This window comes from Orbicella franksi, chromosome 8, assembly GCF_964199315.1.
Source record: "Orbicella franksi chromosome 8, jaOrbFran1.1, whole genome shotgun sequence".
Taxonomy (NCBI): Eukaryota; Metazoa; Cnidaria; class Anthozoa; order Scleractinia; family Merulinidae; genus Orbicella; species Orbicella franksi.
In genome coordinates this window covers 25,490,867-25,515,548 of record NC_138152.1, presented here as the reverse complement: position 1 = coordinate 25,515,548, position 24,682 = coordinate 25,490,867, and the positions used below count along the sequence as shown (strand labels likewise).

The following is a 24,682-nucleotide window of genomic DNA, read 5'->3' as shown; positions in this document are numbered from 1 at the left end:
TGTTAATTCAGTGCAGGCAAATTATGGGCTTTTAATACCTAATTACATAGCCTGTTGTGTGCACAAATTTCAAGGATATGTTTTAAACATGAAATGGCAAAATGACAAAATGGCACTACAGGTGGACTGTAAGAGACAATGTGGGATAGGGAAGTCTGTAATTAAGGGTTCACCCTTAAAATTATTGAGAGTTAACCACTCTCAAGTCAGTGATATTTAGGGTAACTGTGCTAGTCCCATTTTGTCGTTTTGCCATTGTGTGTTTTAAATGTACCCTAATTTCAAGATTGAGTGGCCATTTTAAAAAATGCTAGAAAATTTTATTACAGAATGTCTTGTGGAGATTATTAAAAGAATAATAATCAAAAAATGTTGGGTGATGTTTTTTCTTTTTTTTTTTTTTTTCGTATGCAGAGATTGCCATATACAACTTGGGTTTTCATTGGAAGTCCTTCCAAATCCTTCCGATTACTGCATTTGCAAACAAAACCAGTTATAACGGCAAATTATTAAATTCTCTCTAACCTTCACTGCTTGACTGGACTATGAGTACGCCCCTACCACAGTTAGCCTTATGGAGCTCTGGTTAGCATAAATTGTGCTCTGGCATAAATATCACTGACATGGCAGCTAGTTAATCCTTACAAAAACACCTATCACACATCAACACTTACACAGTGCCATTTAGTTATTTCACCATTCTTGGAACTCCACCACCCCCACCCCCCCACACCCTGCCATTGACCACTAGAGACTGTTACATGTAATATACGACCAGCATAAAAATAAAATTATATGCACATCTATGCAGCGTCTCTCTGACGTTTACTGATCTTGTGACCAGCTGCAGGCTGTCTACACAGAGCTTCCTAGCAACATAAGGTCAGGCCCTTTCAGTAAATGCCTGGCACCAGGCAAATCAACGCAGAATTATTGTTACTTTTACTTTTTTTGGCCTAACTATCCAGTATCTCGTTAATCCCATTTCAAAAGTTAACAATTTTCGTTTTGATATCCCGGAAGTATCTGTTTTAGGGCTACAACCGCCAAGCAAGTATGCAAAAACAAAATTTTTTTGTTTTGATGTTCTAAGGCTTGACTGCCAGGCTGACTGAGAGAAGTATAAAGTTTACTTGCAGTGCATAAACTTGGAACAGACATGATTGCTCACAGAGAAAATCTGAATATTGTAAAAGTTGAGAAAAGATATCCTCTCAATGTCTTGCTCTCCGGATCTCACTTCCGGTTACTTCCGGTAGGACCGTCCACCGACATCCGTAGACACTGGGTACGGGATCGCCCGCGGACGACCGCGGACACTCTTTTGTACGATTGCAAGGACTGCTGGGGCATTTTCAAGATGGCTACCTCAAACTCAGATGTTCATACTACAGATGATGATCCATCGAGTAAAATTTCTCCTTGGGCACGCGGTGAAAATTTAAGACACGTGGAAAAAGAAGTTCTTATTCCCAAAATTGTGAGAGAGAAAGCAAAGGCCAAATGTGATGATTTTGTTAAAGGTAGGCTTCACGTTGAACAACGATGTTTTATCGATCGTGCCAATGCTGATTTTTTTCAGGGGTGTGGAGAAAACGTGGGGTAGGCCATGGCCTACCCTGTGACCTACCCTTTGCCCCACCGGTGGTCAGATTTTTAACAACATAACAGAGTCGAATGAGTAAGGTTGCATAAAATTACATCCCTCGTGGTTTCTTGTATCCCTCTAATAGGGGTATACTAAAAAGTTACTAACTAACACTAACAGTCACTAGCGCCGTTCATTACATGTTTACACTAGCACTCCACTATATGTTACAAACTGGCAGTCGGTATGGATTGTGGAGCCGCCATTTTAGATATTCTCAGCGACCACGTAATATCGGCCCTTCCCCCGGGGGGAGGGGGGAATCCCATATATAAGTGACGGGGGTGCTTGCCATATCTTTAGGGGTTAAAAACGCAGTTTTGGTTCCTCTTAGGGTGTTTAGCCTCAAAAAGGTCCACAGCAGGAGCTTTTGCGAAATATGACAGGAGATAATGTCTTATGTCGGAATTGGTATCTCTTAGGGGATAAAAAAATTCAAACTACGTCCACAAAACAGGATCTTGGTACCTCTTAGGGGTTCTTTCCAAAATTTCCGATGAGCACCCCCATCTTTTTTATAATTGGGAATCCCCCCACCCTTCCCAGGCCCTTCCCCTCCCTCTTAACATGCCATTATGGTTGATTGCTTGGCTGAAGAAGCTAGACGTTGAGCACAATGAGAAATAGGACGTTTCAAGGTTGAGTGCTGTAAGGTTTGCATTGTTTTGTTCCCTCCGATTTTGAGGATCGTGTTATTGATTTTTTAGTATACCTTCATTTGAGGGATATAATTTTATGCCACCTTTCTTGTTCGACTCTTACTGATGTTTTGTTTCTGTTTTTAAAAATCTGACCACCAGTAGGCTATAGGGTAGGCCACAGCGTTGGCCATGGCCTACCCCATGTTTTGTCCACACCCTTTTTTCAGCCGACTTTCAAAGATTGAAAGTTGATTTTTCTCAATGCTGACTTTCAAACATTGAAAGTTCTTATCATCTCGACATGTTGACTGAGATCTTAACATTGCGGTCCAAGGCAACATTTCAAAGTCAACGGGTGTCAACAAACTTGAACAATCACAGCACGAGTAAGCTTATAATGGTTGTTTCAATGGTAAGTGTAAAATGCACGTAGACTGCCCATCTGCAGACTGCAGACCGGGGATAAAATGCAGACTGCAGACCAATGACTTTTTAATTGAATCATGTTACCATTTTCCATCATTGAGAACTATCTGTAAATGGGAACGTTTTTTAGACTAATCCCAATGATATTCAGGCTTACCAGAGTGCAGACTTCCACAACAAGTAGCCTGAATATCCCTGTTTACGGTTATCAAATTATCGCGTTACCATTGCCATCATTGAGAAATACCCGTAAACGGACTAATTGGGACGTTGTTTTTCGGGCCATGTCAACCAAAGTGATATTCAGGCGTACCGGAGTGCAGACTTTCACTACAAGTAGCCTGAATATTCCTGTTTATGGTTATTGAGTTATCCTGTTACCATGTCCATCATTGAGAACTACCTGTAAACAGGCTAACCGGAACGTTGTTTTTCAGGCTAACCTGAGTGATATTCAAGCTTACCAGAGTGCAGACTTTCACTACGAGTACATGTAGCCTGAATATCCCTGTTTACAGTTAGCACTTTATAAAGGAAATAACACTATATATACTTAAGAAGTCTTAAGTCTGCATTTTACCCCTGGTCCGCAGTCTGCATTTTACCATCATGCTACAGTAACTGGGATAAGCTCCAGTCTGATGGACCACTTGGCTCGTATGCAGACTTTTTACCTACCTACCTTTATCCATACCTCCCATCCCCTTGGATGGTCATAGGAAATTTTGAGAGGGAAGGGGTATCAAATGCCAAAATTGTTGAAGGAAAGTGCGAAGTTATAATTAACTAGAATTTCCTGAGGGGTAGCCGGAGAGGTTCAAACCCCCCCCCCCCCCAAAAAAAAAAACAACTTTGATGGGAAATGAACATTTTCTGGGACAAGAACACATTGTACTTGAAGGGGGATGGCATCCACCTCCCTAACAGCCTCAATGTTCTTGTCTGCTTGTTTGTTTTCTTGTTGTTCTGATTAGAAGTTCAGTTCAAAACATTTTGCCTGCCTGCTGAAAGCATAAATGAAACCCCTAGGCATTTGGTCCAAGATGAGAGCATTTCTCTAATGTTTCTTTTGGCAGCTTTTACACAATGTGCAAAGGGCAGAACAGTATCCATTGCTTGGGCCTGCCGCAAGGAAAACCAAGCAATGAAGGATTGTATGACAAGCTAGTAAGTTTGATTCTTTACTAAACTTTAAGGGTCATAACAAGCTGCTTTATGTTGTTTCTGTGATTTTGACATCAGTGTAAAAATGAGGCAAATTACAATTTCTACAGGAGATGTCAGAGGGTTTATCGTCTGGGACAGGCTTTTTGAAAGCCAATTATAATATGTCTAGTCTACTCGAAGCTGACCACCTACACTGTAGAAGAAAACTAACCAATCAAAATGTAAACTGAGAACAATGGACTGGTATTTTCCTTGTGGTGACAAATAATATGGTCTTTTTGAGATGAATTTATGAGACAATCCACTCCTCTGCACTATATAAACTTTCAGAGATTCAGTCCGTGATGGCAAATTATAAACAATATTATTATTGGATGAGGTTTTTATGATATTCGGAATAATCAAGGTCGAGGTAAGTGTTATCAGCCAAAGCCAAAGGCTGAGGCTGATAACACTAACTGAGACCTTGATTATTTCAATGTCACAAAAACCGAATCAAATAATTGTTTTGTTACGCATTGTTTTAAAGGAAATAATGACAAACACATTATCGCATCATACGCAGGATATTTTCGATAAGCCATGTTCTTACTTCGTTGTCCGTGAACTTGACAGTGCTCTTGGAAATCATGCATTGTGCGCACAACCTACAGATTATTCTCTAATCTGCTAGCAGATTAGTGAATAATCTGTAGGCTGGGCTGTTTATCAGAATTAACTGTAGGCTTTTAACCAATGAGAAGACAGATGGTGACTACAATGTATGATAACCATAATTATACATTCTGCTCAAAAAATTTAGCTTGAAAACTCATTTTGCGACAACTAAACCCAAACCGTTGAAAAATGTAAGAGATGTATGATGGAGACTAACCAATCAATAAATGGCAAAGTTTCTCGAGAGGTCTGCAACACCTTGCACTTTGCTGGGTTTTCAATTTTGTTAAGAACTAGATTGTTTGTATTCTTCAATGTTGTTGGTTTATTTAAGAAAAAGATTGCTCTCCTTTGTTCTCAAGTAATGTTCAGATTGGTTAACTCTTTCTCAAATCACCCAGTTCATGGTACGCACACAGCAACACTAATCTCAAATTAGAAAGTGATGTAGATTTAACTTTGGCTTCAAAAGATATTTTTAACTGGTTATTTTACACTACATAGTTAGTTTTGTAAACACTAATTTTTACGATTCCTCTACAGAGGTTTGTAAGGACTTTGACTACCAACAATATATTTATCTGATTTATCCTTAGCTACCAAGACAAAGATTTTTTTGAAGAATGCAAGAAAGAGTACCTGAAGAAACGAGAAGATTATCAAATGAACTATGTTCAGTCTGGAAATACGGCAGATATGAAGAAGAAAGAGTCAGTAATAGCATAAATTGAGGAATGAAAAGAAAAGAAATTGAGGATTTGTGGTAAATGAAAAAGCTTCACTTCCACTGACTGAGAACATCTGAGGTTAAACCTCTTGATAAACATTCCTATGATTATACATACTGTATGTTGTGTGACACAACAAAAACAAAATGACTTTTGCAAGAAGATTGAGGAGTGTTTTTTGCACCATCAAATTTCTGGACCCCAGACTTTTACATGTATGTCCCTGATATGTACAGATTGTAGAACTGATCTGATCAACTGCTAAATTTCTCTTACTGATTACCATCCATTTTTATAGTTTAGCTAGGGAGAGTTTTGTCTTGAATCAAACTGTTTGTTACTTATTCTGACTCACAACCTGACTAATATAAGTGATTTATTGATCTCAGCATTGCACTTTATCACAACAACGATTTATCTTCCAGCGTTGCACAGTAGCTTCAATTAAAGGATTTTCCCGGGTCATGGTTTTGCTCTACATACAGTTGTGGTACAATGTACTCTTTGATCTATGATCAAGCTTTCTCTGAGACCTAGCCAGGAAATGTACATGTTACAAATAAGTGATCAGAAGACATGTGGCAAGACTTGAAAGTGGGCATTCTAAAATTCTGTCAGATGTGATTGTCTTACTTGAAACTTGTTTATCTGCAGAATCAGCCAGATACAGCATGAAAATGTCCAAAATTGTATACTACATGTATGTAAACATTGTCACTGGAAAGCAATACTGGGGAGTACATGGTCAATAAAGTATTTTGTAAACATCTCTGGGGCTAATCTTTATCTCCATTGTCACCTTTATCACTTAGTTTTAAAAACAAAATTGTCTTCTTCACAAGTTTATATAAATATTCATCTGGGCTTTGCCCATCTTCAGACTGTTTATCACACCCTGTGTCAGAGTCTTGTAGATTCGACTTGACACTGACGTAATTCCTTAACAGCGCCAATGGAATGGGTAATGGTAACCACAAGTGATAGAGTCTTAAGGAAGAGCCATGGGTCTTGACACGTAGCTTTCTTGACATTGAAGATAATGCTGCACCTATTAGTTAGTAATAACAAGCTGGCTTTAGTGGCTAATTCACACTTAGTATCACCCAACTAGTGGACTAATGCAAATCCTGCATTTTGATTGACTACGCTACTAGGGGACTATTAGTAATAGTCATCGAGTAGCGAAATTGGCGCCATCGAGCGTGACGCTTTCTTTCGTTTTATTCCCAAATAAATATTTCTTGAACTTGCATTTGCCAACTTTATTATTACCTTTTCTGTCCGACTAGTTAGGTGATGCTAAAACAATTGAACCCTTCGCCCTCAAGGGCCACGGGTCAGTAGCCCATGAGGCGAAGCCGAATGGGCTATTGACCCGTAGCCCTTGCGGGCTACGAGTCTAATTGTTAATTAGTCAAACACAAAAATTCCCCTGACTGCATTCACCTACATTGCATCATTTCACCATCACTGGAGAATTTGGGAACGTATGTACAGTAGACTGCCGCTTATACACTGTAAGCCCAGGGCTTATACAACTTCGTATGAGGTTTTGAATGGGCTTAACTGAGGGGCTTATTTTAGTGGAATAAATAAACGGTTTTGTAATGAACTATGGTGATCTAAGCTTCTAAGTGGAAGGGCTTATAAGTGGCAGTAAACCACTCATAAATAGTGATACAGTATTACTAAGAAGTCTCTCTTCTGAAATGGCTTCAGACGTGAATATGGTGTCCTCAACACTCCCATAAAATAAGTGACAAAATCAATGCTTTTCTTATTTCAGCTAATATTGTAAGCAACTAGAGACGCATGTGTTGTTTATTGATTTTATCACCAGAAGCAAAGCAACTGCTATTAATGTTACCAGAGATGGCCATGTTTGGTAGGAGACAAATCATGATACAGCATTTGAACACAATAAAGAATTGTGTTACAAACATTTGGAGAAAGTCAGTCTCACCTTGTAAATTAGAGCAGCTTGTGCATTGTGGATAAAACTGTTGCTGTTGTCCTTTTCTAACCAGTTTATTTGGAGGCATATGATCTCCTACAAAAGATGTACTCCACCGTTTTCCACAAGAATGGCAACCATATTTTTTCCCTGCATAACAGCAACAGTCAACTCTCAGCTAAGTAGCTAATTCACCCGAATCAAGTTTACTGTAGGTGTTGTCGGCCAACACTATTGACCAATATATCAACGGACACTTGGTTGATACATCGGCAGAATATCAGTTGACACTCAGCCAATACATGGTTGATAAATTGGCCAGATAAAAAATGGAACGTCCCATTAGTTCAGACACCATATTCCCCACCTACACCCTTCCCTCTTCAGATAAAAAATGCAGTGCAGATAAAAAATGGAACGTCCCATTAGTTCAGACACCATATTCCCCACCTACACCCTTCCCTCTTCCCACACGAATGATACCTGCTCAGGCAGCCAATTAAGGTCATTCCCCAGTATTGCACTGCCCATCCCTATTGCGCATAATTTCACGCGTGATTAGCGCACATGCATTAAAAAAATGGCGGCTTTTTCTTTACAGCTGGACCTCGCCATAGAGGTAAATCGTCATTTTCTCGCAAACGAGTATGGTGACCTATCATTTTTTTCTGTTGTTTTGAATTGAGCAATAAATTTCTCTGTGTAAAATAAATATGGACCAGTTCTCAATGTAGAACAAAAAGCAATTGACGGAAACTTGAATTTAGCAAGCAATCGTGACTACAATCATAGTGCTATTATAAGGATTTATATGGGTATAAACAAGGCGCTGTTGCTCCTAAACGAACATGGGGACCCCTCATTTTTATTTCAGAATTTAAGTTCCTGTAATATAAACAATCAATAGGCAAAGTTTCACAAAAATCTCAGTGCAGGTTCTATTTCAGTGGAATGACCTTAATAAGTGGAATAACACCTCACCTCACTCCATAACACTAGACTACAAATAGATAACACTGTTTACGTAAACTATGTAAAAACTCACCAAGCAATGTAAGTTTCTGCTTCACAGCGTTTGAGGCATAATTCTGTCCTTTGGCCGGAAAGCAACCTTTAGCAAACGCCCCTGGATAAATCAAGTTGCTTGGTAAGACTGATCGAAACTTTCCACCCAACAATTTAAACACAAATAAACTCGCGAATCCGTAGACAGGTACATCCTTGTAACAAACTGAAATGGAGATTGAACATCTGTCTACAGGAACAAACGAGAGGAATTTTTCCACCGAAACTTTCACTGAGTTGTCTTTGACTTCTTTCAACATTACAGTGCTGGAAAGAAAAGCTAGCGAAGCAGTACTGCTGGAGATAAGCACAGAAATGCCTCCACAGACAGAGCCAATGACGCGAATATTTGAAGTCATTCGTAGCGGACGAAAAATACCTGTTTGTAAAGCTCCCAAACAAAGTGGAAACGTTATTACACCAAGCCCGCTAGAAAGTGCTACATCTGCTAAATCCACTCTTACGGATTTTCCCTCGGTAGAAATGATACGGTTGCGGATTTTCAACCCCAAAGCGCGAGCCTTTTGAAGAACTTTTTCTGCAAATTCGTCCGCCATTTTTGTTTCATTATGGAACCCAGGCTCCCTCATTCTAGCCTAAGTGGGGGAGGGGAGAGGAGAGGCCAATACCGTGCGACCTGTTGACTGAAAACCCAACACCTCCGTAGCAGACATAAAATGTCTCTTAAATTTACTTCACTGCTCTTGTAGGTTATTTCAAAGGTTTTGTGATCTGATGATGTACTCTGACCAACAAGTTAGTCCTATATTTACCCTTTAATTTTTGCGATAACTGTATAAATTCTCGCGCGCTCGTTGGCTAATTTCAGGAGCCATAATGGCTCCTGCTAATTTTCATTGTCAATAAGCAGACAGGCACATGAATTTATAATTTATACGATGCGTCGACAGACGAGAGCGGACAATTTGACGATTTGTTATCATAAAAAACAAATTGACGTCAGTTTTACATGCCTCTGTCCTGCTATGGACAATGAATTTCGTCTTAACATTGTCAAAGTACCTTTCGGCTATCGCCTCGTGGATCCATAACCTCCGAACAGGCTACGAGGCTCCTTCCCGTCGGATCGCTCTGCGCTCCGCTCGCGCGCGTGACTCAAAGGTGAGCCCTGCTCGCAAGCTAATGGATCAACAACTACTTTGACAATGTTATGACGAAATTCATGATCAATACCAGGGCAGACGCATGAAAAACTGACGTCAATTTGCTAAACTCATAGAAACGAGGAAAATTAGGAATTCCTAAGTCTTAAAACTATATAACGTATTCACGCAAAAGTATACAGATGTAGTTCAACTTTTTAATTAGCTGACTTCCTAGAGGGCCGTAATGGTGGGTTACCTTCGACTCGATTCGACAATAGAAAGCTGTAGAAGGCTAATAAAATATAAGGGGTGGCAAATGGTCCTTCAAAAGCTCTGGGTCTCGTAAAATTTTAGTCGAATTTCACGGGTCTCGCAATCTCGTTTTTTAGCGGTTATGAGGGTCTCGCAGTCTCGATTTTTCTACGAAGCTGCCTCGGAGTCTCGATTTTTCGCAAGGCTAAGGGTCTCGAAGTCCCAATTCGTTCCTTTATCTGTTTTTATAAATTACGTCTTCTCTTCACTTGATATGGAATTTCAATGAAGCAACTTACAAATTTTCCGAGACAAAGTTAATCCTAACTTCTCCTAATTGTCTTAATTCCACAAAAAGGTACGAAACCTATCGCAACGTCCGTTTTGGTGCCAGAAAAACAGTTATTTTTCTCTAGGATATCATAAGGTAGTGTGTTATAATCGAATTTCCAGTTCCAGTCAGTTCCAAGAAGTTGGCTTAACGCTGTACAAGCTCCTTCAATCTGGGGCTCGAATTTTAAGAGTCTGAACGTCTCGCGCTCGCACTCAAAACACTTTGAAGTCTCGGCCCCGCAATCTAAAAAGTCAAAATGTCTCGGGCTCACACTGAGAAAAACGCTCGTCTCGCCGTCTCGCAAAGTCTCGCATTTACCATTCGCCACCCCTAATATAGCTTTTTGGCGGTTGACGGTTATATCTTCGGTTGTTTGACGGCTGATAGTAAAACATTTTCCGATTTGATGGTTGACGGCTAATTTTCACGGTTGACGGTTAACTTCATCGAGACACGCTTCTCACAAAAAAGGACTCGCGCAATATTTCTATATATCACCTTGACAATGGCGTCATGATCACACCAAAACGTCGGTCATCCTCTATCAAAAGAAAAAAGCCCAGTTTTCCATATGTTATCGATAGCGAAAGGCGAGCGCAGCATAATACAGTAGAGAGGTTAAGCATGATGTTTTATACGGCAAATGGCAAACGGCAAAATGAAACTTTTGCCCTCTCTCTTCAGCTGTGTGTACAGTAGAGTGAAATTATTTGTATTTGCAATGAATAGTGGGAGACGTTATTCAATTTTATGTGCTTTATTTACGGATTAGAAGAAAAGAATTTAAAATCAGAAGTTATCTTCGCCGTTTGCCATCTGCCGTTAACGTCATGCTTAACCTCTCTATTATTTCTGAAAAATACGTCTGATTAATTAAACAAGTAAAAAAAAAAGCGATAAGAAAGAACAACGTTTCGGTGACATCCTGACACCATTTTCAAGTTCAAACAGTGCAATAAGAAAAAAAACTGTCAGAAAATTCGTTTAAGATTAACATACTTCGTATTTACATATGTAATGTCAGGCAAATAGTTTTGCTTGAATTAAGTCCGACTGGGCATTGAGAGATGGTGTTAATTCTCTAATTAACAGCATTTCATGCACTAAACAATCGAACTTATTCATGTACTTCCTGAGAACGGAAAAAACGTGAAACTTGAAAATGAAGGTGAAAATCAAATGAAAATGGTGTCACGATGTCACCGAAACGCTGTTCTTTCTTATCGTTAATTTTTACTTGTTTATGCTTTACAAAACCTTTGCTTATAAGGATTAATTAAACTTTTCGAAATAACTTCACTGAGAAACAAAGGAATGAGAAATACATATGAGATTCAAGGCGAAATCGATCGTACATATAAATAACTTTTAGAATCCCAACTGATCAAGAAAATTGTAAACAGTACGTGGCTCGAAAAAGTTCGTGTTCATTAATTCATTAAATTAAGTTAACCTAGTGACTGTGTCATTTTGTTTTCATGCAGACTTCCTTGTTAGTGGCTTATGAGGTTTTCAGTTTTACTTTTAAAGAAAATTGCGAAAGAAATCATGAAGTTCTTTTCCTTCGCTTCAGTGACTACAAGCCTGATAATTCTGTGCCTGTTACTCAGTCCAGTAAGTCAATCTACGATTTTCTAAGCGAGTTGTTTAGCCATACATTATTCCCTGTTTTATAAACTTCGGAAACTGTTTCCATCGGACGATGCTGGTAGACGTGATTCCACGGCTTAGGTGCTTTTAAACCTAAAGCTTGGCGCATTCACTCAGCGCATGTGAAAGTAGAGAAAACAAAATTGTCAAAACGCAAATTTTGAAGAAAATATCGACCGCAATGGAGCATGTATTAATTGCGCAAAAAAACATTATTTACAATCATAGGAAATAAATAGACAAAGTTACTTTGAATCGAGTACATTTAGTTTAGTACTAGTTCCATTTTCCTCGTCAATTAATGAAAAATGTCGCTCCAATTCATCTTTTACAAAAAATTAAAGCATGCTAAAAAGGTGTATACCTAATATATAATTATAGGTATTCCGATAAACTTTACCTCGTATATATCTTGTAAAAAAATTAAATACTGCGGTAAGTAACTCACGAGATAGTGGCGGAGTACACACTGATCAAGATACGATGACCATGGTATTTTAATTTGAATTTCGTTTTTTTTTTTAGATTGCTTATTCCTGTTGTCTGCAGTCCCCATGTTCAACAGACTCCTGTGAAACACAGGTAAGTCATCACTTGATTAGCAAGGCACGGCTTTTTTTTTAGCTCAGCTAATTCTAATAAAACTAGGTCCATTGTCTAGAGCACATCTGGAGTTATATTCGAAACTCTCCCATCAGTTCAATCAAAAGTCTTCATTGTGTATCGCTTATTTTGTCTGAAAATTCCTTTTCTAGGAGAAATTGATTTACCATCAGACTATGACTCCATCATGGCTGGAGGCGCATGCGTCATACATTGACAGTTCTCGTACAATTACCGCACATCAATTAACATTCAACGCTGGCTCAGTAAGTGACGCAGCTCTCCTTAAGGTTCCCATGATCCCAGCTGGTGTGATAAGAGATTCATTTCCGCTGACGGTGGACTTCACAGTCGCGCATGACGTCAGCATCGGACAAGGAACTGACAGCGATATCAGATATGGCGTGTCAGACGGTACCAGATTTATTGGGTTTGAAACAAATGACAGAGGAAATTACGGCAGTAATTCTCCATGCTATGGATTGGAAGGCTTGTCTGGCTCCATTGCGACTTCTATTCGATACGAGTCAGTTACCCCTAAACCCAGCGACTCCTTCTACCCCGGTCAGTTTGTCTTCACTATCAAGTTGGATGAACGCTGGGGCTCCTGCTACACTGCGCATGACGGAGGCTTCGTGAGGACCGCTGCCTACAACAACCGATTGATGCTCAGCAAGGGACTCACTCTCGAGGTTTACAAGAGTGATGCACGAGAGAGGGTTGGGATCAGGTACATCAAGGTCGCTGTCAAGCAAGACGCCTAGGAGGAGAAATCCTCAAACACAGCGCACTTAAGGGAACCATAACAGTAGAAAAAGGAAACACGAGCAATACTGGGAGTTTTAAAGAGATTTCAATCATTGCATGTTTTTAGTTGGTTAGTAAATAAAAACGGGACTAAGAGAAATTCGTTGGTCATTTTATGTATTATATATGATCAATTATTGTCAATATTTTACAATAGCTGGTTTTCACATGACGTCACCAAAATTCGAACTACAAAACTATTGATCTTCCTGAGATTTTACTTAAATGATGTACAGTATAAGAGCAGCTGAAAACTAATATTCATACAAATTTTCGCTCCGAATGGGTTATTGGTTTTGTGATACACTACGCTTGAATTTCTAAGCTTTTGCGTGACGCGACATTTATGTGACGGCCAAGAGAGTTGTCACGATGGTTAAAAAAGTGACTTATTTCGGGGAACTTAGCTATCTGAACAGTTCATGTCTCAGAAAAAGTATTATTTTAGTGTTTTAGAGTTCCTCGAGGGATAAATTCACGCTTTTGTAGCAAAACTCAGTGACAGATGTTTCTGTTGGTTTCCGGCCGCCATGTTGGTGCCCATACGGATGGGCACCAGCATGGCGTCTCCATACAAATCTCTATAAATTTGGGTAAAACATTTCTCCGCATATCTCGCATAAGAAAAATTGCTGTGACCAGAATTTTGGCGAGAGTCTTTGCATATTTACCTTTTTTCATTTCCCAGATTCTGGAGTTTATCTATTGACCTGTTTTGATTTTTATTTTGATCTATTTTGAATTGCGTGACACTGAAAACCAGCAATACACAATAAAGAGAAATTTGTTGGTCATTTTCTTTACGCTGTATATAATCGATCAGTATCAGACGCAAATCGTCCCATTTCTTTTGGTGTGCCCGCAGCGACACTTCACAGCTATCAGTTAGCGAAATTTAATCTTTTCAATCTGGACAAACATACTCTCCTAGGCTCTCGGAGAAAAGAAAACACCGTTAAAAGTTGAGCAGCGGTAAATTGGAGCAAAGTCGATATCATTCGTTTATGGAATAGAACACCCGCGGTATTGGGATAAGTTTTAGGAAGAACACTGGCTACTTTTGAATTTTGAAAAACCAGTTTTTTGACAGTCCACACTTTCATCTTTAGCTACGAAATAATTTACAGACTGAGTTGATTATGAAATGAAATCATGAATTCAGTGAACTCCTTACATACGGCCAGTGCGCCTGAAATTTGAATTAACCAATCAGGATTCAGCAGTTGCTAAAAATTTACTGTCTTGACGTCAAAAGCATGTTATTAGATACGCGTTGAAGTCGGGCAACTTTTCTCACTGGAGACGGCATTTAATAACCACGAAAAGCTAAGGGATATATATATAATTCACATCCGATTGTAAAAAGTACAAAAACACACACACACCCAAAAAAAGTAAAAAAAAAAAAAAAACATTTTGTGTCTTCAATTTAGTTCGGCGCCAAAACTCGATCTTCCGCGGTTCCCCAACTCGCTCTTCGAAAACTGTTACCAGGTAGGATATATTACTTGCAAAAATCTGGGACGATCTTAATTTCGAAGAAAAACGATGTCCCCCCCCCCCCCCCAAAAAAAAAACTCCTTCTGAAACTTTTAAGCGTCCGAAATTTCAAGCGTCCGAAATACTTACAGTACAGTATAAAACTATGAAGTAGCTCCAAGGCTATAATTACGGCGTCATCCTTACTAAAGCCGTAAATTCCTTCCATTACCTAGGCTAACTTTTCCCGTAAAAAAATAATTTTAACGTCACGTTACATGGAAAAGCGAAGTGAATCCTCAATTCGCTGGCCTTTTGTGCTCTTAAGAAGAACAAGAAGTTCAACGCTAAAAGATTTAAAACGCATTTAAAAAAGCGAACGAGGTTTCGGCGCTACCTTACGCCATTATCAAGTCAAAAAGTGACTTAAAAGATATTCATTGAGTGTTGTTAAGTGAAGTTTTCTAAAGTACAGAGCAACCGAAAGAACGCAAACAAATTTAACTTTATTCAAGCCTCAAGGTTAAGTTACAAAGCGCGAACTAGCGTTGGCACTAGTCACGAACCGACCACTTTGAATAATTTAGAACAATTGCATTTCACCGCCTATGTCAAGTTTCCTTTGCATTAATTAGCTTGTGGAGATAAACTAGTGTTCAACAAACGTTGTTTGAGCTATGCAAATAGCCAGAAGTAAAACATTTCATTTCAGTGCCGGGATGTCATTTTCAGTTTTAGAACCAGTCCCGTGCGAGAAGGCAAGGATCGCCAAGCATTCTAACATGAAGACTACAAAATAGCGTAGCCGTCAATTTTTCTATAATTGACTTTGCCTATGTTGGAACCCCATTAATACGGTCACCAGCTGGGATAACAACGACTGAAAACAATTCAAAAAACTACAACGCTGTATACGGAATTTTGAGCAAAAGAAGAGACTTGACGAGGTTACGTAATTAACAATAAGGGATTACGTAACACGACGTGAAAAAAACTAATTTACATTTAATCTGCACGGAAAAGGTACGCAAAAATGAACTAATAAATGCAGAAACGAAACCGAACGCGGCTAGAAATATTTTGATTTGATAGAAACAAAGGCAAAGCAAAAAACAGGCGACGAAATAGAAAACAATTAACTCTCGTGGGTATAGCGGGGTTCCACGGTATATAAAAACCTGTTCAGAGCGATTTCACGTAAAGGCGTATCAGGTTATGCAGAGATAGATACATATACAGCGTGGAAAACAGTAAGTCAGTTTTTTGGTATTTTCTACCTTTAAACTGCCTCTTTAACAATCATCAGTTTGTTTCCAACATAAAACGAAGTCGTTTTTGAAGCAACTTTCGGTAAGTTTGTTGAACTTCTTGTCATTGGTAATGAATGTTCTGTGGTCTTATTATTGTTTTCTAGGTTGAACATGGACCACCTCAGTTTTATCTTCTCCTTGCTGTTAATCGTTTCGGTTACTACTACTACCTTTGGATCTGCGATCAAACCAAACAACCCAAATGGAGAGGTAAAGAAAGAGTTGACTTATGTTATTGCCTTTGATCAAACTTTCTGTTTGCAACCCTGAATGGCGTTTCTCTTAAAATTGCCATGGCATTTGAAGTCCGTTTTACGCCTGAATGAAATTCGAATTTAAAAGCGACCATGAAAAATGGAAAAGCGCATGAAAATGAGCTTTTGCAACTCGACGTGCCAATTAGCGAGCGAGCGTCTCGCGCCGATCGCCTTGCTCTCCGAATTCTCCAGTTTCGCGCTCGTCCGCTCGCTTTGCTCGCAGAATATTTTTTCCGTCCCCGCCGGGAGCCTGTTGGCAGACGAGCTGAGACCTTGTCATACCTACACACTTTACCAAGAAAGTTGAATTGAAACGGCCACAATTTCATTCAAACACACTAAGTTTATATGTCGAAGGAATTTATTTATATTTTTAACACTTAACAGAGGGTGAAAAACGTCTTTGTATGTGTTAGACACTAAAAAGGCCTTGCAAATATGTTTTCTTTAAATAGGAACTAGTAGAACTGCACAAAAGCAAGGTAATAACAACTTTTATTAGATATTTGCCGCTGTCCACTAGAAAAAAAAAAGAATAAAGTAAATTACATCGTAAATATTAACTCGGAGAGTGAAAACGAAAATCCAGGTTACTAAAAATAATAAACGATTATAATCATGTTGACATTGTTATTCATGACAACGCCATTGATGATTATAATAATAACAATAACAATAATTACGATGAAGTTGTTGCTGATGTTTTTTGTGCATTGTAAACTGATTCAACTATGTTGTCATGATAAGGTGAGAATTAACCATACAAGTCAGAGAACGGTTAAATTTTGGCATAAAACATTCCTAAATAACAGTGTCAAGCGACAGTTTTGAAACATTGCTGATTGTTGTTCTGACATTTTAGCTTTTTTTTTCTTTACAAAGCGGGAAGTTGAGGCATTGTTGGCAGAAGCTGGTTTAACCGACTTCCCTGAAATGGTTCCCAATCGCCAGGTAAAAAGAAATTATTGTTTTTTTTTTTCTGTAAAATCCGACTGAATGATAGTAATAGTGACAAGAACAAGAACAAGAACCACAACAAGAACAAGAACAAGAACAACAATAATAATAGTAATAATAATAATAATAATAATAATAATAATAATAATAATATAATGATAATAATAGTTCATTTATGTAGCGAACACATCCATTTTTTGCCCGGCGCCCTTTACAAAACTATCCCTAAAAACTACAATGTTACTCTAAGAAACTTACAAACTAAAGAAAAAACCCTCTCCCTTTGGGTTATTTGGTTTATTGTCCTTTTTCCTACATAGGAACTGGAGGCCCTTTTGGAGCGATCTCATAACACTGAAGTTAAACTGCCGAAGGACTTGGGAGACCAAGACAGTGAAAAGTCTAAGCGCAAAGGTAAATCATCTTTAGGAATCGGTCTTAGAAAAAACAAAAAAACCAACCAACCAACCAAACAAACAAACAAACAAAACATATCCAAACGTTAAGCATATATACAGAACATTACAGGAGTTAAAACTTTATCAGTTGGTGCAACTCTAGTTGAGTTAGGCCTCTAAAGATGGCAAGGGTTTGCCGCCACTCGTCAAAATCAGGAGCTGTTGGTATAGCAAGTAGATCTCTAGATCGGTGACTTCAGTGGTAAGGTTTTAAAAACATTTCGGTTGTGAAGCTAACTTGCTTATTTCATTTTAGTTGCTGCAGGAACGGTTATTGAAGGTGCTCAGCTTACAATCAATCTGTTAAAAGACGTCCTAAATGTCCTCGCTAACGTGAAACGCAAATGCGCGATTGGCGTTGACAACGAAAGTGGACTTCCTTGGCAGCAAGGCTCTTTCTACTTCTATTCTGGCACTGCGGATGAAAACTTGCCTTATTCTGTGGACAACGGTGAGAAGTGAATCTAGCATTTACAGAGGTTCGCTTAGGCCTTGCCACAAATATCTGGATATGTTTTTGGATATTTAGAATTTTCCGAGATTTCTAGAAACATTAAGATATTTAGAAAAGTTAGGCAAATTTTAAAATATTGATACCTATTTTGGCTTAGCCTTGTGTTTTCCTCGCTTTTCCATTGAAACAAGACTAAATTTTATGCCAGAAACAATACAGTTCAGCGATTTCCCAGTTGAAAAATGTATTCCATATCACTAAAAGCGCTAAAGAAACAAATTTTAAACTGAAATGGCGGAAGCTGGTAACATCGAAGCACCTTAATCTTATTCTTCAACTCCTTCCACTGAAAGAGATTTTAGAAATTTTGGCCGGCCTAAGGGATTTAAAATCGGAATGTTTTTTTTTTACGATAAAAAATAAGAGATTTTTTAGAGGAGTTTTCAAGATATTTAGAAAATGTTTGATATTTAGGGAATTTTTCGAGAATTTCTGGAAAGATATTTAGGCGATTTTTCTACTTAGTTTTTGTTTCACTGAGACGATATATCAAACACTCCAGACAGTGTTTCATCGCCTATCCAAACACCTCAAATTTCGTTAAAAATACTCCGCTGCGCGTCGTATTTTGAACTCTCTTCTCGGTGTTCGAAATATTACCATGCCACGAGGTTTTTTTGGTACTTAATTTTTGCCATTATTGCTCGAATGTTCTGCGGAAATCATCTTAAAACCCTTGTTAGTAAAGCGCAGATCAAAAACAAATAACTCGGCACAGAGTTTTTCGTTCAGGGGTCTTAATATTAATTTTCTATTTAAAAATGCGTTCAACATTTCAAAAACAAGACACAACGTTTGACTTAAGAAAACATGTTTCGGACACTTCACTATTCATAATTAGCATTTATTTTTGTTAACATCTTTACATTCTGGCTTACAAAGTTGCAAACGTCTTTGAATTGACGATGTAAAACATGTTTTCCAAATTTTAAATTAAATTGTGTCGTGATTTTTAAATGTTTAACATTTTTTCTAATACTACGAAATTTCAAACATTTTCAAATGTATGAGTACTGGAGCATCGATAAAGTTTGCACGTGTCTTGTGTGGCTTACAGAAGGCGTAGAGTTATATTTTCAAGGGTGGTGGTTTATTTTCTAATAACTGATCTCAAAGATCAATTATTTGCCTCGGCCTTCGGCGTTGACAAATAATCGATCTGCTTGCCACTCACAAATCACTATATTTTACGATAGCCGAGTTTAAAATGTGTAAATTGTTTGTCTGTTTCTTTTATTCTATTTTCCACAGCGTACGCTGTTGTTTACGGACCTCGCAAAACGTCTGGACCAGTCGCAACCGGAGCTGTCGGAGTCCTTGCCTACTACATTCCAAGCATCGACAAAACACTTGCTGTGATGTTCTCTGTTCCGTTTGATTATAACTTTTACCAGAACTGGTGGAATGCTAAGCTGTACCCTGGAAACCAAAGGGCCAACTATGATCAGTACTATGATTTGTATTATGATGCAAACCCCTTCAAGGCAAATGGTTGGCATGACAGATCCCTCGGTTCTGGTCTGAAATTTCGCGGCTCTATGTCCAATTCTGGTAAAGCTACCTTGGAAATTCATGTTCTTAAAAAATGAGCAACTGGCATGTAAACCAAGCATGCATGCACAACTTAATTACATAACCGATTTTTTTTTTCTTTTGTGGTGCTTAGTGTTGACGAGTAAATGACAAATAAACGCGTGGGAAAAAGAAACTGTTTTATTGTTTTTCATAAGTGGACCTACACTAAGGAGCTCAATGGGCTAGATGGGAACTCCTCTTAAAGGGCCGATGGTTTCCTCCTTATAACATGTCAACCCTGTTTCCTACTTAAGGTATCATGGTAGGTGGATTTTTACGAAAAATGCGAAAAATCTCTTTTTGGCTGTTCAAATTGAGAAGACTGAGATAAATATTTTGCAAAAAGAATTGAATGGGGGAAAACGCTTTTTTACTTTTTGAGTTAAAGCAAAAAAACTATCTTTGAATATCATTAACCCCTTACAACGCGTCGACACCTCTAATTAAAATTCACCGCCAGCTGTCACATATAATGCGAATCCTCTGTAGGAAAAAAGATGGCGACTGCTAAATTTACCCATAGTTCTTACCGCACGAAAACGTTAACAATGCTCATAAAAACGCACAGGAACGTTATAAAATCTTCAAACATAGGCTACTTAATATCCTTTGTACAGAGACAAATATTGTAAAAATTTGGCTTTCTTTGTGCCCTTTAGGCTGTGTTAGGTTCGCAGGGCATTGTGGTAAAATTTATAGCCGCCATCTTTTTTCCTACGGTGGATTACGGTGTGGTATTTCATTTGTGCACGCGAACTGTTCTCAATCTGGTTGTTTCATCGCAAGTTTGCTTTCGTTCTTGTCAAATTTTCTTTATGTCAGGAAGAAAAATTCTGGCCCATTTTCGTCTTCGAAGAAGCTGAAGAGACGAAAATCTGGTGGAACCCACAGGTTCAGCGTCGAACAAGATCTTTGGCTCCGAGCGTCGACCGTACTGTAACCAAGAAGAATGGTTGAAGGAACTCGAGGACACTAGTCCTACCAATGAAGCTAAAGGACAAAATACAACAAGTGCTATCGGCACGGAATTGTTCTAGAACGGACGAGCTTCCGAAACTTCCACAACGAGAGAGTCACGCGCAGATGTAGATGTAGACAATGTAGACCTCGAGATTTCCTCTTTTTCATGCTTTTTGGCTTCACGAGGCATGGTTTCGAAAACGTCTGGAGAACGAAGGAGCCTAAACTTAAGCAACATAATACCAATGCCGCCGACGAAATGTTTAAGTAAAAGTAATCACGGCAGTTTAACTTTTAGTTTGTCGCTTCTCGGACGATTTCACTGCGACGGGTTTCCGCCCCAGAATATTAGTCGTCTGTTTATTTCAAGTTGTCATAACCCATTGTTGTGGTAAACTGACCCATGTCGACATCTGTCAGTACGGAGGGGATTTTTAACACCTATTCATACCAATCTCCCACAATTAGCCTGACTAACCTCGTTTTTGAGTTGCTAATTCAAAAGAATTTTTACTCCCAAACGAGTTTAGTGAGGCTAATTTAAATGCATACAAAAGAATTTTAAATTGGCAGCCATTTATGAAAAGGGTCTATGCTCTGTTATGAGGAGGAATTTTAAGTAAAGCTAGTGGAGTGGAGCCGTTTGGCGAAACGACTTCGGTGGTGTAGGCGAAACGACTTCGACATAGGCGAATCGACTTGTAGGCGAAACGACCGGTTACTGGTCAAAGGCATGGTTTCCGGACTTTCCACTGTTATCGGCACGTCGCTTCGAAGAGTTTGACACCTCTATCATGCCCTTATAATTTCTTTAGGCTCATTTCAGTTTTGGAAAAAATGTTTTAAGCTCTCTAAGTATTGGCTCTAGAGGGACAAAGATAAGTTTGAAATATTCCGTGAACATGTTGCTTACTTGCACTCTATATTATGACGCCCCGCCCGGCTATTTGATTAGGTCGATTAGAACTGTTTCGAAATACTGAAACTGGAGCTTCTTGACAGGTCTACTTGCCTCATTGACTGAATTGTCACAGGCTAAACACCAAGGGCGGATAGCCACATCAAAAACAAAGTCTACAGGCTCCCCTGTCCCCTGTCCCCTGTCCCCCTCCCCCCCCGATCGCTTCGTTCTCCGAATTCTTATGTTTCGCGCTCGCCGAGCTTTTTTTCCGTCCTCGCCGAGAGCCTGTTCGCAGGCTAAAATTTCCGACGAACAGCCCCGTCTTTTTTATATGGGAGTCTTCCACCCAGGCTTTGATCCTTTCATTGTGAGGTCAATTTTAATTACATCCAGGAGCCATAATCGGGGACGGAGACCGTAAGCGCGCGCTATTTCTAGTATTGGGGCTGTCTCTATGATATGGGATAATTTTTCCATTTTTAGAACAAATTACGCCATCATGTGCGACACACACGTGTACAATGCTACGAGGATTTTTGCGGATGTAGCGCGGGGAAATGGCTTCCGAAATTCCCGAAATGTTTGATGCTTTTGGCCCACAAATCAATACGTTCATGTCTGTTGGTTTTTTGCCTCAGTATTTTCGTCGTAAGCTGCTCCAGTTTGAGTGAAGTAAGACAGTGTCGAATTTAGTTATGTCCCCCTTTATATCACTGACCAAGTTGTGTTCCACTGCTTCTTTTACAAGAGCTCCACATTACTCCACTCTAAGTTTCACATATGTTGAAGATTAACAGCTTGTCCATAACGCAGCAAAAAACCAGTTGGATATATTTGGATATAGCACCGTTTCAGGACTTCAAAGTTTCTCTCCTCTTGCCACACGCTTGCGAGGATTTCGCCAGAGTCTATCGCGACCGAAAAGTAAAAAAAAAAATAATGTCAAGTTTGAATTTCTCCTGAATTGTAAGCAACGCTTGATGTGTTATCAAGGCCCAATAAGTGACAATAACGTTTACGTCTGTAGATGCTGCTCAGTTTTGTTTGTGTAAAAATCCAATTGTCTGTTGTCGATCAATAAGAGCGCCCGCCGATGCGTATTTTGTACAGTCGGTAAAACTGACAAATTGGACTTCCGCACCTTCGTGTGAAAACGTACATCGAACTCATATAATATCTCTAGTTTTGAAATATGTTTAAGGTTGATAAATGTTTGAGAACATATTAAAAGCTTAGCTCAAAATATGTGAATACAGCAGAAATAATCAGCAAAGTGACGATGACGCTTTCTTTAATCAACTCGAATAACGATTTCGATTTCGTTGGTTGAGTTATCAAAACTCCTTGTCTATTTTATTTTGGCAGTGTAAAATTTCACTAGGTTGTAAAAGAAATGCACATAATGTTAGGAGCCTTTTGGCGTTGGTGAAAATTGTTGCAACTTCTCAGCACAAAAGACAACGAAAGAAATCTTGTCAAGATTTGTTGACAATTGAAAACACCGACTCGGATTTGGAAGTACGCGAGCTGCACTATGCAAATTAGCTACTTATGTACGCGTCTGACTTTCCTTTCAAAAACTTTTGCAAACTCGCCATACAAACAGAACAATAAGAAACTATCAAAAACAGGGTTTGGTTATGATTAAGCATTGTTTGGGAAACTCACAAATTAACTCGATACCAGAGTAAAGTGTTTTCTTGCATAACTTTTCTTTCCAGAACCAAACGCAAAATCTTACTCGTACAACTAGCGCGAGCAGATATTGTTCATTCGCAGCGCGAAATTGAAGTCATGCTTTCGACCCTGAAAAACTCACCTTTTTCAATAGCTCAGAGCATAAAAATACATCTAAGAGCCCTGGTTCTTATTCCCTGCCTTATTTCCTGCCATCGCTGTGATAAATCTGCAGGAGAATCTCGCAACTCTCACCATTCAGTTGATCACACAACGTGACAACACCCACGCGAGAGCCCTCGACATGTGCGTGGATCCGCGCAGATATATGACGTCAGGATGGCGCAATTTGTTCTAAAAATAAAAAAAAAATGACCGGTATCATAGGTGCGCGCGGATCCTAAGACTTACGGTCTCCGTCCCCGATTATGGCTCCTGTTACATCCTGATATTAACGATAAACACAGAAAAACAGCAAACAAAGGTTTCTTTTCCTTTAGCGATGGTTAGCGAAGGGCAAACACAGCGAAATAACCAGTACGCTGGACAAAACTGTTCTGGATCGAAGTTTTGCCGCAAAAAATTAAAACAAACATAGTGACACAAAAAAAATTTGAGATTGTCTTAAACTTTACTAAATTCCACACATGGAAACTTATTTTTATATGGATCACGCAAGAAAGGCTTGCGTTACACCTTGTCCAAATTTGGTAACTGAGTCACAAAAGTATTGAAAATCACGTGATTTCTGACAAAAATGAGTCATATTTGGAGTGTTGTTTTGCGAAGAAACTCTTTATGTGCCGGTGAATCTTTTTGTCACGATTTTGACAAGAAAGCGTGAGAAAGACTCTTAAAACTTATTTGGCCACTGAAATACAATATGATCTTAGAACTCTGAAACTGTTCTTGCCACTAGATCGGTCTTGCGCCTGTTTTGACGATGGCTGTCTTTTATTGCGCTTCGTACAAGCCACAATTCGCTCAAAATTATGCCGTGTTAAGGCGTTGTCAGCCAATAACAATAGGCACTGCTATTTGAGCTTTTAGAAATGTTTACGGACTTGTTTCTGGGCCCATCTACCAGTAGCTTGCCATTTTTTCGGATTTTCCTGCATAACAGCTTGAAATAACTTTGTTGGGTTGCTTTGTGGCCCTTCAGTAATAGCATCGCAAAGTGAATCTTTGATTCTCTATACCGCTGATGTATCACGGGATTATAGTGCTGTTTAAATGGATTATCGCTCCTTCCTCATGCCATCTCGTTGAATTCATGAAAATATCCACAAACGCCCAATGATATTCTTCGCACAACAACACTAGTCTAACACTACGATGTCGATGTAAACCATAACAATTTTTATCTTAGAAATCGCGCAACTTTCCATACTTTTGTGATTCAGTCCGCAAATTTAGCTACGCTTTAACGCAAGCCTTCCTTGCGTGATCTATATGAAAATAATTTTCCATGTGTGGAATTTAATAAGGTTTAAGACAACCAAAACAGTTTTGTCCAGCGTACTAGGTTATTTAGGTACTAGGTTATTTACCGTTTA

At 38.9% G+C, this 24,682-nt stretch overlaps 4 protein-coding genes across 4 annotated transcripts; 3 read left to right on the top strand and 1 right to left on the bottom strand.

Moving 5' to 3' along the window:
• The first annotated feature begins 1,075 nt into the window (after positions 1-1,075).
• Positions 1,076-6,040, top strand: LOC145494652 (uncharacterized). Its single transcript, XM_081474186.1, has 3 exons — positions 1,076-1,523; positions 3,792-3,882; positions 5,136-6,040. The coding sequence occupies exons 1-3, from the start codon at positions 1,160-1,162 to the stop codon at positions 5,263-5,265; spliced, it is 585 nt and encodes a 194-aa protein (XP_081330312.1). The 5' UTR covers positions 1,076-1,159; the 3' UTR covers positions 5,266-6,040.
• A 3-nt stretch (positions 6,041-6,043) lies between these two features.
• On the bottom strand, positions 6,044-9,029 carry LOC145494650 (uncharacterized). The gene is made up of 3 exons (XM_081474184.1): positions 8,267-9,029; positions 7,231-7,371; positions 6,044-6,315 (listed from the first exon to the last, which is right to left on the bottom strand). The coding sequence occupies exons 1-3, from the start codon at positions 8,874-8,876 to the stop codon at positions 6,044-6,046; spliced, it is 1,023 nt and encodes a 340-aa protein (XP_081330310.1). The 5' UTR covers positions 8,877-9,029.
• Positions 9,030-11,481: 2,452 nt separating this feature from the next.
• Positions 11,482-13,816, top strand: LOC145495003 (uncharacterized). The gene is made up of 3 exons (XM_081474578.1): positions 11,482-11,592; positions 12,154-12,210; positions 12,384-13,816. The coding sequence occupies exons 1-3, from the start codon at positions 11,482-11,484 to the stop codon at positions 12,993-12,995; spliced, it is 780 nt and encodes a 259-aa protein (XP_081330704.1). The 3' UTR covers positions 12,996-13,816.
• Positions 13,817-15,922: 2,106 nt separating this feature from the next.
• On the top strand, positions 15,923-19,725 carry LOC145494296 (DELTA-actitoxin-Afr1e-like). The gene is made up of 5 exons (XM_081473737.1): positions 15,923-16,037; positions 16,967-17,035; positions 17,362-17,542; positions 17,756-17,950; positions 19,265-19,725. The coding sequence occupies exons 1-5, from the start codon at positions 15,939-15,941 to the stop codon at positions 19,600-19,602; spliced, it is 882 nt and encodes a 293-aa protein (XP_081329863.1). The 5' UTR covers positions 15,923-15,938; the 3' UTR covers positions 19,603-19,725.
• The last annotated feature ends 4,957 nt before the right edge of the window (positions 19,726-24,682 follow it).